This window comes from Podarcis erhardii (assembly GCF_964252035.2).
Source record: "Podarcis erhardii genome assembly, chromosome: 8".
Taxonomy (NCBI): Eukaryota; Metazoa; Chordata; class Lepidosauria; order Squamata; family Lacertidae; genus Podarcis; species Podarcis erhardii.
In genome coordinates this window covers 49,223,302-49,236,764 of record NC_138499.1, presented here as the reverse complement: position 1 = coordinate 49,236,764, position 13,463 = coordinate 49,223,302, and the positions used below count along the sequence as shown (strand labels likewise).

The following is a 13,463-nucleotide window of genomic DNA, read 5'->3' as shown; positions in this document are numbered from 1 at the left end:
TTCAGCTAATAAAAATAATATAAATTAATACAGTTAAACAGCAATAGAATCAAAGCTTATTTAAAGCTTATCTTAAGATGTTGGTGGAACATTGATAAAGAGGAAGATGATTTAACTTGCTGAGCTAGGGAGTCCCACATATGGGGTGTTGTGAGAGTCTTCTGCCTCCTTTTCCTTGCTTCATGGCCAAGTAATTGTTGTTTAGATGGGGTTTTTTTTTAAGGTATTGTAATGGTGATGGCTCGTATTGGATCAATTCTAGTTGTTTAATGGTCACCTGCAAACCGAAATTATCTACTTAGGGGAGATGTAGCTCTTTTTCCTCTCCAAAAATGAAGGGGAAATGTGTGTGCATCCTATGGGGCGAATGCAGGCTTTCGCTGAAGCCTGGAGAGCGAGAGGGGTTGGTGCGCACCGACCCCTCTCGCTCTCCAGGCTTCAGGAAGCTATCCGCAAGCCTTGGGAGCCCGGCGGGAGTTCCCGCCAGGCTCCCTAGGTTTGCGGATAGCAGCCTGTTCTGGGGGCTGGGGCGGGGGAAGCGCCTGGGGGAAAAATATTTTTTTCCCCTTTATTCCTCCCCCAAAAAACTAGGTGCACCCTATGGGCCGGTGCGCCCTATAGGGCGAAAAATATAGTAATTTAGGGGTCAGATGATAAATCTTTTGAGAATGTTGGGTAAAGTATTCAATTTCTAAAGTTGGACTTTCCTCTACACAAAATTGCTGGCAAGTTTTAATGTCTGTCAAAAGTTTATAGTTTCTGAACTTCATGACCTTTGCAAGATTCACATATCTCTTGTCCTGTTTTCTTCTAAGGCCTGCAATTGCAGTGATATAGGTTCAGTCAGTCTCCAGTGTGACCAGCTGACTGCTCAATGTCAGTGTAAGAATGGATACGGAGGATACAGCTGCGCTATCTGTGCTTTGGGGTATAGAGACTACCCAGATTGCATTCCTTGTGATTGTGACTTGCGGGGCAGCAAAGTAGACATGTGTGATCAAAATCAAGGAATCTGCAACTGTGAAGAGGAAACTGGTGCATGTGTCTGCAAGGTAGCATGAAATCTTTGCCTGCTTATTATTTTTCTTTGTGCATTTTTCTTTGCCTGTAATACAATAATAGTCACTTTCACAGACATCAACTAGTGTTTTCTGGGGGGGGGGGAGCCAGGTTTAGGTTTATATAGGAGCAAAACAAATGTGTAACCTTCAGACTGGACATGCAAAACATTTACCTTGTAGGAAAGAGTTTAGACCAAAATTGGGTGTTAGAACATTGAATTAGGACGTCAAGCTGCATTCAGGACAAAATAAAAACTATAGTTTAGAAACAGAAATAAGGCACCCTGTATTAGCTTCAGCCGTACATGGTATACAGTAGGTGGAACAGTGAATAATTTGTCAGGGCAAGGATTGTGCAAGGCATTGGAGGAGCTCTGGGTTGGCTGTGTCAGCTTTTCATAGGTGTTCAGTTGTGTGTCCAAAGTGCTCACGCACCTGCAGGACAATACTGCTGGCAAACTCAGAGCTTGCTGCCACTTTGCCCCACCCCTTCCTTGTTCTCGTGAACACATCACTACCCCTGTGAGAACACCACTGCTGCTTTTCACAACCTCCTCATGTGTCTGTGCTGGAGGTTCATGTGGTCCATGGGTACGATATACTGGCTACAGTCAAGAGCAGGATTAGGACTCGGATGAAACCAGGCATGCTCACGGTTTGTGTGTTGATCAAGCAGTTAAAGAGTAGCAAGCAGTATGGGAGCAACTACTTGCCCCGACACACTGTGTGGGCTAGAACTTTTACTCCAGTCATGCCACAAGCCACTCCATACTAAATAAGAAGTTCTCTAGATGGCAAACTGAGTTGTGTAAATAACTGGAGACCTATGAGCTGAAACTGTTCAGTCCAGTGTTCAAGCCCTACTGGCGTTAACAATCTATTTCTTTGTCAGGAGAATGTGATTGGATTGCATTGCAGTGAATGCAAACCTGGGACATTTGCTCTTCATGCCACTAATGCTTTGGGATGCATCTCATGCTTTTGCTCTGGGATGTCGGAGTCATGTTCAGAAGTAGAAGACCATGTGAGAGTTCCAGTGAGTAAAGCAGTTTCACCCTCTGTGCCTGGTTTTCGGTTGCATTTGAACCTTGTCTTGTCATAATTTGATCTGCACGCAGCTTGATCTCGTATTTGATCCCAGTGACTGCAAGAACAGCAGAGAGTTGGGAAGAGGCTTTAAGGCCATGTGCCATTGTCACCTTTATAGGACATCCAGATAGCAGCAGATGGGTTAGTTGATTTGTATCTGTTGTAAACAGTCTTGGAGATAATTTGATTGGTGGGTGGGATACAAAAGTTTGTAATAAACAAATAAAATATTATTAGCCTTTGTATACATCTCCCTGTCAATGAAGTTTGGATTGGATTGAGCTCTAGTAATCCTAGGGCCGTAGTACAACCTTAAAGCTCTGCCACACCATGATAATCATGCAAAGAAGGTCTTTGCTACCTTTTATTCCTTTGCTGCTGTGGCTGCTTCTCCCTCACTGCCTTGCTTTGACATGACCTGTGAACTATACATGGGAAAGCCAGTGATGCATCCATATACTGCCATTCAGCTTTATGAAACTACTTCATAGAAATACAGGAATATAACACATTTTTTGAAAAAATTAATTTCCTTCAAAATTTCAAAGTTATAATGTGTATGTTTTATTTACTTGAAAACAGATCATTTGAAATCTTGCTTAGCTAGAAACGATATAGTGCATTTTACAAAGAGGTATGACCTATTAGTCTGGCATTTCAGGTCACCCTGTCTCTGCAGCAGACTGTTCTGTATGTGGTTTCTCACAGTAACCTCACTGGAACCAGTGAAGGTGTATTTTCCCAGTTCCCTGATATCTTAATGGATGTCAAAGCAGTCCGACAACACTTGACTACAGAACCTTTTTACTGGAAATTGCCGGATCAGTTCCAGGGAGACCAGGTAAGCATATGAGTTATTTTTAGAGTCAGACCTAGACATTCTTTGAGTACTCCCATTGAAATAGTTGTGACTGATGTAACCCCCTTAGGGCCCATTGATTTCAATGGTTCCACTCTAACTATGAATAAATCTGGATTTGACTGTGTTTCTATATATTCTGGGGGTGGGGACATTAGAAGGACTGCCACCTTCTGAGAACTTTGAAGAGAAACAAAAGTAAATATATATTTTAAAAAATCAGTGTGCATAATTTTAATATTCATTCACTTCTTATTTCTAAATGCATGTCAAAACAAAAGTATTTTCTGTGGCATATTTAGATTCTGTTGCATATTTAGATTCTGTGCTAGATTTGAGCCTGCTTGCAGAATAATAGAACTGAGTGAAAGGACTTTTTCATATAGCACTTACTTACCATAGTTTATGGAATTCAGTGCCACACAATGTGGTGTTGGCCACTATTTTAGATGACTTTTAAAGGAAATTAGGCAAATTTACAACTGAGATCCTTACCAATGTTTACTTTGATTGTCCAATGGAACCTCTATGTGTTATAAGGTAATATACCCCAGAATACCAGCTATTGGGGAGCCATAGTGGAAGAAAACTATTAACTTCATGCCCTGTTTAAGAGCTTCCTGAAGAGCTTGTGGTTGGCTGCTGCTGAAAAGAAGATTCTGGCTTTGATCAACCTGTGCTCTTTTTTTTGTTAACACAGTCAAGGTCTTGCAAGGACCTGTGTACTGGCAATATCAACATTCCCAAACTTTATTTAAATTCATTTCCAGAAAATCTGTGTTGTGATGTATTTTGCTTTCATTTTGAAATCTCAGCTCTTGCAAAGTTTCCATTAAATTCCAAGATGTGAAGAATCATCTCAATAAAGGTAGTCTCAATATCGGAATACTTTGATATCAGACTAAGGATGAGGAGCATATGGCTTGCTGCTGAGTTTGATTAAGCTATTTCCTCCTCCTGGTCTAGATTTCAGTTAAAATTATCAAAGAAAACAAAAGTGTAATGATTTCTCATCCAAACAGCTCATGGCATATGGTGGAAAATTGAAATACTCAGTAGCTTTTTATGCTTTGGATGGCATTGGAACCTCAAACCTTGAACCGCAAATCTTAATGAAAGGGGGTCGCACCAGTAAACAAGTCATCTATGTGGAAATTCCTGCTCCAGAGAATGGAGTAAGACAAGATGAAGAAATAGAAATGATAGAGGTGAGTTTAAAACATTTCAATTTGATGAATTAGAGGCTTTGCCTTCAAGAAAGTCTTTTTCTTGTTTCTGTACTACTTTGGAACTCCCTAAACATTTGTCTTGGGACCATTTTGCTCAAGCAAGATGTAATGTCTTTTCATATAGATCTGGGAAGGAGTCTTAGATGCCTGTTAAATTCCACACATATTGTGGAAACATGTTAATCCTAGATCAAGGCTTTGTTTGCAAACATTATAGATACTATGGATGAAAACAGATAGCAGCAACAATGCAGATTTTGCTTGGTGCACACTGCATTTAGGCTGTTTTAGTACCTCTCCAGACTGGGTTGTGCACCATTTGAAGATATAGGCTGGGTTCACGAGTAACACTGAGCCATGGTTGACATGAGCCAAGGTTTATAAACCAGCAACAAACTATGATTTTCAATTTCAGGCATAGCACAATATTGCAACATAGGGGTGGGCTACAGTGTAATTTTATGTTGCTCGCACAATCTGTCACCATTCCCTTGCCATATCAGAGTGCACGTGAAGACAGTTTAAGAGCTTAAGTGTTTTGGCTTCTGCCTGGAACCCGATTCATTGGTTGTGGAAGTGCCTTGTTGCTCTCCTCTTTCAATCCAAAACAAATACCATCAAGCAACATTGTAACACTGGGTGTTCGCAAGTGATGCAAATTTATTTATTTTTCTTTAGAGTGCCTGGAAATACTTTAATTCGGTGTCTGATGAATCTGTTTCACATTCTGACTTCATGTCAGTGCTGAGCAATGTTGAGTACATCTTGATAAAGGCATCGTATGGTCAAGGATTACAACAAAGCAGGTAAACTTCTGCTAACTACTCTACCTAGGGGTTCTTAACTTTGATAAAATGTGAGTAAGGTAGTAAGCATGTTGTCTTGATATGAGTGATACTCAAGGGCCACTTTACTCAAAAAACCCTGAAAGTCATGGTACCTTACAGAACAAGCCTTCAGTACAGCTTCTTGAAGTGGAAAACTGGTAGTGTCCCAGTGCATGTGGGAAACTGCTTGTGCTTGGTGAAACACTCTTTGGTTCTAGTCTTTTATTTTATTTTTAGGAAACTAAGGGTTAGATTAGTAGGACTCAGATTATTAGTGCATATTTGAGAGATTACTTGCATAGTCAAGATATAAATGGCAATACCTAAGGCAGGCTGTTTTTAAAAGCACTGAACTGGGCTCCAGACCAAACTTTGTGATTGAAGCACACCCCTAGTAAACAGTCAAACTGCAGGTTCTGTTTCCTAAATGAACATCACTGCATCATTTTTTATTTTATTTTTTGTTTTATGTAATTATCTCTTAGAATCTCAAATGTCTCTATGGAAATTGCTATGAAAGCTGACGAGATGCCCTTGATTAAGGAAGTGGCTCATCTCATTGAGAAATGTATATGCCCTGAAGGTTATGCAGGCCTCTCATGCCAGGTATGTTACTTGCTGGGGCGTCTTAAAATATCTTCTGTACAAGCAAAAGTTCAGTTGCCGTTTAAAAGCATGTTCAACTCTTTTACAATGTAGGACTGTGCACAAGGATACTACAGAGAGAAACAGTATGTGGACAAGTCTGCAAACCTTAAAGCCTTCCCCTCGTTCATCCCAACTTGCGTGCCATGCAGATGCAACAACCACAGTGATGTTTGCAACCAAGAAACAGGAAAGTGTTTGGTATGTGGACTTACTAGGGCTAGGCTGGTTTTTGTCACAGTATCAATAACTTAACAACTCGGGGGGGGGGGGGGGAGAGAAAATTCCAAAGAATGGAAGTTCATGAAAGTCCTATTTAGTTCCCAAATTGAAAATGTGAAGTATTTTTTTACACTTGGATAGTATACATTTCTACAGAAGCTGCACACTGCTTTGGATTAATCGGTAGGTAATCAGAGGCATGTTTTTATTTCATTTAAGCATTTACTTAAGGTCTGTAAGGAACAACAACAAGGAACAATTTAACACACACACCCATTTTTGCAGCAATGGAGGATGGGGTTGGCAGTGTAATGGTTGTGCTTAACAAATTAAACTTCACTGATAAAGTAAGGCCCTCTGAATTCAGTGTTTTAGTATTGCAGCGTTAACAAAAAAAGCTTTAATTACAGTTTATAAAAATTAACATGGGCTAGTCACGAGTAGGGGTGACTTGAATTGGCTTGAGGGACTTGGGAGGTATTGGGACTGTATTTTGGAATACCTTTGGCAAAGTGGGGGGGGCATACTTGTCCCTCTCTTGCAGAGATATTAGGGCCTGAGATGGAATGTTCTTGTTCCTTATACCTTGCTGCTTTTCTAGATTTCAGCCTCTTTTCTTTTCCCACCAAAGTTAAATGTTCTCCGTTGAATTTTCTGCTTTCATCTTAAACTTCCTGATTTTGCCTGCTAGGACTGCAGAGATAATACAGCTGGTGACCAGTGCAGTGTTTGTGCTCCAGGCTATTACGGCAAGGTGATTGGATCTGTCAATGATTGTTCTCTGTGTGCATGTCCAAGAATGAGCCCAGGGAGGTAACTAAAAATTAACTTTGATGTTTTTAATAATTACTATTGTTATACTTACTGTTTCCAGGTAGTACTGTAGCAAGGTAGAGGCTGTATTTCTAGGAATTTTTCATTTATCTGTTGGTTTGTTTTTAAATCCCTGAGCTAAGAGATTCCATTATCAGGGTCAGTGTGGGTAGCTTGAAAAGTAATGGTGATAGATGATGAAATGGCTAATCCAGAGCAGTAGCTTTCCACTGAATATTCTTTGTGAATTGTGTCTATGGGTGCTTCCATACAGAAGCTCGATACAGCAAAAGGATCGCTGAAATATCATAAATGGATTGTTGGCTGCAGGTTTTCTTTTCTTTTCTTTTCTTTTCTTTTCTTTTTTCATTTTCTTTTCCTTTTTAGTTTACCAGGTTTCCACCAGAAAGGGTAGTTTGGATATAATGGTAAAAACATGGACTGATATTTTGATGCCGGCGGTGCCTTGTGGAACTGCAAAAACTCGTCTGCATGGGGAGTGCTGATTCCACAATACACATCCATTTGGAAGCACCCTATATCCAACTGAGAGCTGGTTCATACAATCAGTGGTGTGCATTCAATGCAGCAATAAGCAGCTATACCATCGGAGAAAGGGAGGCTTGGATTTCTGCGTCATGTGCCCTTCCCCCTCCCCCAATCTTCTCTGGAGGGTTGGAGGAACCCACAGAACAGATTGAGGAGGAAGTCCCATTGCACAAGCAGAAATCCTTGCCCCCCACAAGATGGTTACTTTCACCCTCCATTGCATACAAACCAGTAGAAACACACATTCCTGTGTGAATAGGTTTTTTGTGGGTATATATGAATTCTTTCTAAAACTTGTTCTTTTTATTTCTTTCTCAAAGCTTTAGTTCCACATGCATTATGAAAGGTGTGAGTGATTTCTACTGCAATGCTTGCATTACTGGATATGAAGGGCAATACTGTGAAAGGTGAGAGATACGCAGAACCACCAAGCAGCTTCCACTGTGGGTTGGCAGCTTTGAGTTCCAGAAATTAGGTAGATTGCCCGTTCTATAGGATCTGCACTGGGTGCCTCTGAACCAAATTAAAAGTATCTGTGGTAACTTATAAAGTCCTCAGACAACTTGGGACTTGAGTTAATGGCTCTGTCCATGTGTTAAGATTTTCACGGTGTAGTTACCAGGTGAGATAATATTGCTCAATGATATGAGTTAGGACCTTCTCTGTGGTGATGCCCTGACTATGGGATGCCCCTCCCCCTGAGAGATGTTTTGTGTCAATGTTACTTGCTTTTTGGCGCCAGCTAAAAATCACATCTCTTTTCCCAAGCTTTTGCTGGAGTCTGATGTAGTAATATGGCCTGTCGTTGAGCGAGGGCCCTCCTGCAGCCATAGTGATATACTGTTAAGCATTTTATATGGTGTTTTAACATCAGCATTGCATGTTGCTGTTAAATTGTGTTGCATTGTTATAGGTTGCAACCCACCTTGGGATTGTGTGTTGATGAAGGGTGTGTGCTGAAAACTGAAGAAATAAAATAAATAAATGAACCTCTGTTTCCCTCTAGGTGTTCTCCAGGTTATTATGGCAATCCTAAAGCACCTGGTGGCCACTGTCAGCAGTGTCAGTGCAACCCAAACGGTTCTGTTCACAATAATTGTGATCATATCTCTGGGCAATGCATCTGCAAACAAGGTGTAACAGGGCAGCTGTGTGATGAGTGTGAATCAAGGCACATTCTCATGGAAAATGAATGTGTTGGTAAGTGTCCCCCTTTCTTTCTTTTTTGCTTTGATGTGTTAATAATATGGGCAACTTCCAATTTAGGCGCACCCAAACGATGAGTTCACAGCACCAAACCCAGAAGTATCCTCCAAACATCATAAATATGTCATGAAAAGGGGGTGGGATTCTAGAAGGGGGTGGAGTGGGCTCAGGCACGCTCCGTCGATGCATATGGTGGTCCAGAAAAGAACAAGGATTTCCTGTAGACATGGGGTGGTGTTTGTTGATACTGCATGTAAATTCTATGATTACATAAGACTGCATTCCTTGCTCAGAAATAAGCTCTGTTGGAATGAGTGGAACTTACTTGTTCGGTGCTATCCAGTTTTGCGTATTCAACTAAAACTTAATATTTTTTTGAAATGGTTTCTTCAGCTTGTGATGACGACTGCACAGGATTGTTGTTAAATGATTTGGACAAACTAGATGAAGCCATGCTTTTGGTAAACCTTACTGGCCCTGTCCTGGTGCCCTATGGGATACTTGCAGACTTGGAAAATGCCACAAAGCATTTAAAGGTATGTAATTGTTGCTTAGCTTCTGTGTTGGGTTAGCTACTCATATAGTCATTTTTACTTTTGTTTATGAAGAAGGTTTTAGAACTATATAGGCATTTTGGAGTGCTCCGGAAGCATTAATAGAACATAAGCGCTATTAAGGTAGTTGTCTACATTAAAATTCATGGCCAGTAGATACATGTTCTTTGTTTATCATTCCTAGTTGTGAACACTGAGCTGAATATATTTGAGTACATAATATTCTTTTTTCTTCTAGGAGTCTTTTTGGACTAAGAAAGAACCAACCTCCTCAACAGAAATAATGAATGACCATCTTGTAACCCTTTCAGGTGATACAGACCAGCTGCACAGAGAGGTAGGAGTCTTGCTTGTTTATTCCCAAAGATATTTCAATAGACTTATTTCAAAATGATCTACAGAAGTTTCCCATGGGATTTACTTAGGTTGGTTTATAAATCAAAGTCACTACAGCGAATTGGGTCTGCTAGACTATGGGTACAAGTGGCAGCTGGGCAGAGCAGTCCTAAGTCCTGGTTAAGATCAGCTGGGTGGAGCAGTATCAGATCAACCACTGTCTGAAGCCTTACTGGCCCACTAACTAAAGCAGAAGGTGTGGTGTGTGTTTGTGTGTGTGTGGTTTTTGTCATCCAGATTGGCATAGCCGCAGAGTCCAGGTTGGGTCCCTCTCTGAGGAACATAGCTGTCAACTTTTCCCTTTTCTTGTGAGGAATCCTATTCGGAATAAGGGAATTTCCCTTTAAAAAGGGGGAAAGTTGACAGCTATGCTGAGGAATGGTATGGCCTTGGATCCAATGGGTCTATGACTGGCTCTGTTCTGTCACTTCTCCACCGTGTAACATCCCATTTTGGGGCCCTACACTAGCTACAACTGCCAGAAACAGGACAAACAGCAGGTCACATCTGCTGCGCTTAATGCAGCCATGGCAGGTGCTTCAGTGGAGCCTCCATCAGAAGTTTGTGGAGGCCAGAAGACAGAAACATCCACTGCATCATAAACCCCTCCAGCGGCAAGAATGAGGGGATTAGGATTCTAACCTTAGATATTTTTTTACCCAGAAAATACTAAACTGCTTTGCCATTACTATAGGTTTTCCCTCATAGATTTGGGATCTTTTCATTACCAGCTATGCCCTCTCTAAATTATAGCACTAAATATTTGAAATAATTGATCATTTGATTCTATCAGGATTTACTATGACCAGTAGTAATGACATGTTGATAATTCTCTTGGATATATGATTGGCTTTTGCTGATCCTTTTATTCTTCCTGCAAGATCTGGTTAATAGAAACCAGTTAATCTGAAAAAAAATAATCAAATAAATACATTTCATAAAGTAATGTTAGTTTCCTGTATGAGTCAGTATGAATTCGAGATACGCTCTTCATTCTTTGGTTCAGCCATTGAAGCCACTGTTCTAACAGCAACTGAAATAAAATCACAATTTGCTTTTATGCTAGCTAACTAGGATATTAGAAAGAGGAGGGCTTCTCCATGATGCTGCGGAAAGGACCTTGAACAAGAGTCGAGAATTGGCTATATTTATCGACACATTACAGGCAACTGTTAAAGGTAAAATTCTTGATGGCAGGCTATAGTAATTATGTTTCTGAAATACAAATATTATTTGTGAAAATCATTTATAAACATAAAATATATTGGGTGCATTTGTACAATGTACTAAAACAATTCTTCTTTTGTAACTTACTTTTTCTTCCATCTAGTACTTGGGGAAGTGGCAGCATCCCTTAATGAAACATTAGGTATGGATTTCCCTTTGTCAAACAGGACATTTCAAGAACTGGAAGATGAGATCCCCGTCGTGTTGGATGTAATGCGTGGAAGATATTTCAAGCAGATGTACCAAGACAGTAATCTTGAGTTAAAGTAAGCCAACTGGTGTTTCTGATCATGCTTCTATTAACATATGCAATGAACATATAGAGAAGTATATCTAAAATGTTTTTAAAAGAGGAAATTGCAGGCAGTAGGCTCCGAAGTGTGTCAATATATTAATTTAAATGGAAGCTTAATATGTGATGACTTTAGGAGGTTTGAATCAAGCTAGACAAATGTGTGTGTTTTTTTAATGCATAAAATGATTTGATTTTCAGCTGTGCTTTAAACAAAGCCACAATTTCTATCTATATCTATCAAACAATAAATGTAACTTACATTTATATATACATTTTTAGAACAGTTCCATGGTCCATGAGCTAGATAATGTTGATGAGAAAATCAGAAACTCTTATTTTAATCTATTACTACTATAAGCAAGGAATTGAATTTGAAACTTGGGAAAGGAATCAGTGCTGGCAAATAAATTTGAAGAACTGTGTTTTGGAAGCATTCAGTAATATTTTTAAAGTGATACACAGGAAGATGCCAAGAGCTCAGTAAAACCACAACAATAGCCACTGGACTGGCATTGCTGCTGCTTGCAAGCCTAAGAAGGAAGAAGGGGCAATGAGGTCAGACTGTGTTGGTGTACTGATGAGCACACCAGACTGGCTCCAGTAGTGGATCTGTGCATCCCTGACCTCACTGCCACCACCTCCCTCCATGGTAATGCCATTGCCAGGATCCTATTGCTGCAGCTCTACCACACTGGATGAGCCACTCCTTGCTACAAAATAGCCTGATTTTTACAACATCTCTGGCAGTCGCACATGGTAGTATAAAATAATTTATTTAAGTAGCAGGTAGAGACTTTATCTCTGATCTTAGTGCTGTGGTGCTTAGTGCCAAGATGGAGAGAGAAAATCCCTCTGCCTGCTCTTTAGAGAAACTTTCTCTAAAAAGCAGGTGGCGCTGTGGTCTAAACTATAGTCTAAACTGTGGGGTTGCCAGTCAGATAGTCGGCGGTTTGAATCCCTGTGATGGGGTGAGCTCCCGTTGCTCTGTCCTAGCTCCTGCCAACCTAGTAGTTCGAAAGCACGTCAGTGCAAGTAGATAAATAGGTAGGTACCACTGTGATGGGAAGGTAAACAGTGTTTCTGTGCGCTCTGGCTTCCATCATGGTGTTCTGTTGTGCCAGAAGCGGTTTAGTAGTGCTGGCCACATGACCCGGAAAGCTGTCTGTGGACAAACATTGGCTCCCTCGGCCTGAAAGCGAGATGAGCACCACAACCCCATAGTCTCCTTTCACTGGACTTTAACTGTCCTGGGGTCCTTTACCTTACCTTTCTTAGGAGCTTGCAGAGTGATCTATGCAGCCAGATCCAGCCCAGTGCTGGAGTTCTCTGGGAATGCTGGGAATGTGCCTGCTTGTCTCACTGGTGTGTGAGAATTCATCTAGAGTATGTGAAGGAGAGTGAGAGAATTCTGTGTGCCTAGTGTATGTGATAATTCACAGTGATAGGAAACTACACACATTTTTTTGGGTGTGTGTGTGTCTTTTTTCACTCTGCCCACCAAAATGACTATTTATCAATGGACTGTACCTTTCTACAACTTGTGATCTGTTCTACTTTTAAGAAAGCTTATGTAACTGAGTGTCCTTTCCACATTTATTAGAGCTGCAGAACGCTTGTTGCTACGAATCCAGAAAGAGTATGGGAGACCACAGCAGGAATTTAAGAACTTACAAAAATCTGCAAAACTTATATTATCAAACCACAGCACCAGACTTCAGGAAGCCAAGGATCTTGTGAACGAGGCTACAACTAACACAAATGAAACCATGCGGCTGCTTTTTCTTATTAACAGCAACCTCAAGGAATACACTGTAAGGAAACTGGCAATATATGCCATTTGATTTTACAAGAGAAATTATAAAGTAACTTTTAAGGGAAATTTGCTTTAAAAATGGATTGATGTTAAGATTAGTGAGAAAGGCAACTTTTAACCTTTTGTTGTCCTTTTAAGTATAGAATGTCAGATATACGTATTCTATAATTACTCTTGTTACCAAGTATTAAATTTGCCCACCGTTGCATTTATGCCACAGCAAACAAAGCTGAATGTTCAAGAAAAGAAGGAACTCTCTGTTATGCTGACCAGAGAAGGCAAAGTACAGGTGGATGCAGCTGCTGCACTTGCTAAAGATGTAATTAACTCTACATCTGTAAGTTACTGTACACTTGAGTCATCATTTGTTAAAGTGAATTATCCATGACTCAGCAATAACTAATTTTGCATATTCAGAGTCTAGAAATCCACCGGGATGGACTGGTCCTATGGAATGGCAAACTAAGGCAGCATGTGGATGACTTGGTCATGCAGATGGCCACTCGAGGGGCTGTGGATTTGGTTTACAGAGCGGAAGAACATGCAGCTGAGTTACAGAGAGTTGCTCGTGCACTAGACAGGTGAGCGCATCATGAACTGAAGCGTAGAGTTGGCTATATTACTGCCTTTACCAATAAAGTCACCCCAATAGGCCTGTTTATCTTGATGCCCTTCTGA

General features: G+C 40.5%; 1 protein-coding gene across 1 annotated transcript in view; it reads left to right on the top strand.

The window, feature by feature from the left end:
* The window catches only part of LAMA1 (laminin subunit alpha 1), an 85,398-nt gene that overhangs the window by 44,574 nt on the left and 27,361 nt on the right, over positions 1–13,463 (top strand). Inside the window, exons 23-39 of the mRNA XM_081873784.1 lie at positions 816–1,052; positions 1,954–2,097; positions 2,812–2,991; positions 4,032–4,217; positions 4,917–5,044; positions 5,551–5,671; positions 5,765–5,911; positions 6,624–6,745; positions 7,615–7,701; positions 8,301–8,494; positions 8,894–9,036; positions 9,293–9,391; positions 10,517–10,628; positions 10,781–10,943; positions 12,573–12,783; positions 13,006–13,122; positions 13,203–13,366. Coding sequence (XP_081729910.1) covers positions 816–1,052; positions 1,954–2,097; positions 2,812–2,991; positions 4,032–4,217; positions 4,917–5,044; positions 5,551–5,671; positions 5,765–5,911; positions 6,624–6,745; positions 7,615–7,701; positions 8,301–8,494; positions 8,894–9,036; positions 9,293–9,391; positions 10,517–10,628; positions 10,781–10,943; positions 12,573–12,783; positions 13,006–13,122; positions 13,203–13,366 — 2,555 coding nt within the window. The remainder of the gene's footprint in view (positions 1–815; positions 1,053–1,953; positions 2,098–2,811; positions 2,992–4,031; positions 4,218–4,916; positions 5,045–5,550; positions 5,672–5,764; positions 5,912–6,623; positions 6,746–7,614; positions 7,702–8,300; positions 8,495–8,893; positions 9,037–9,292; positions 9,392–10,516; positions 10,629–10,780; positions 10,944–12,572; positions 12,784–13,005; positions 13,123–13,202; positions 13,367–13,463) is intronic.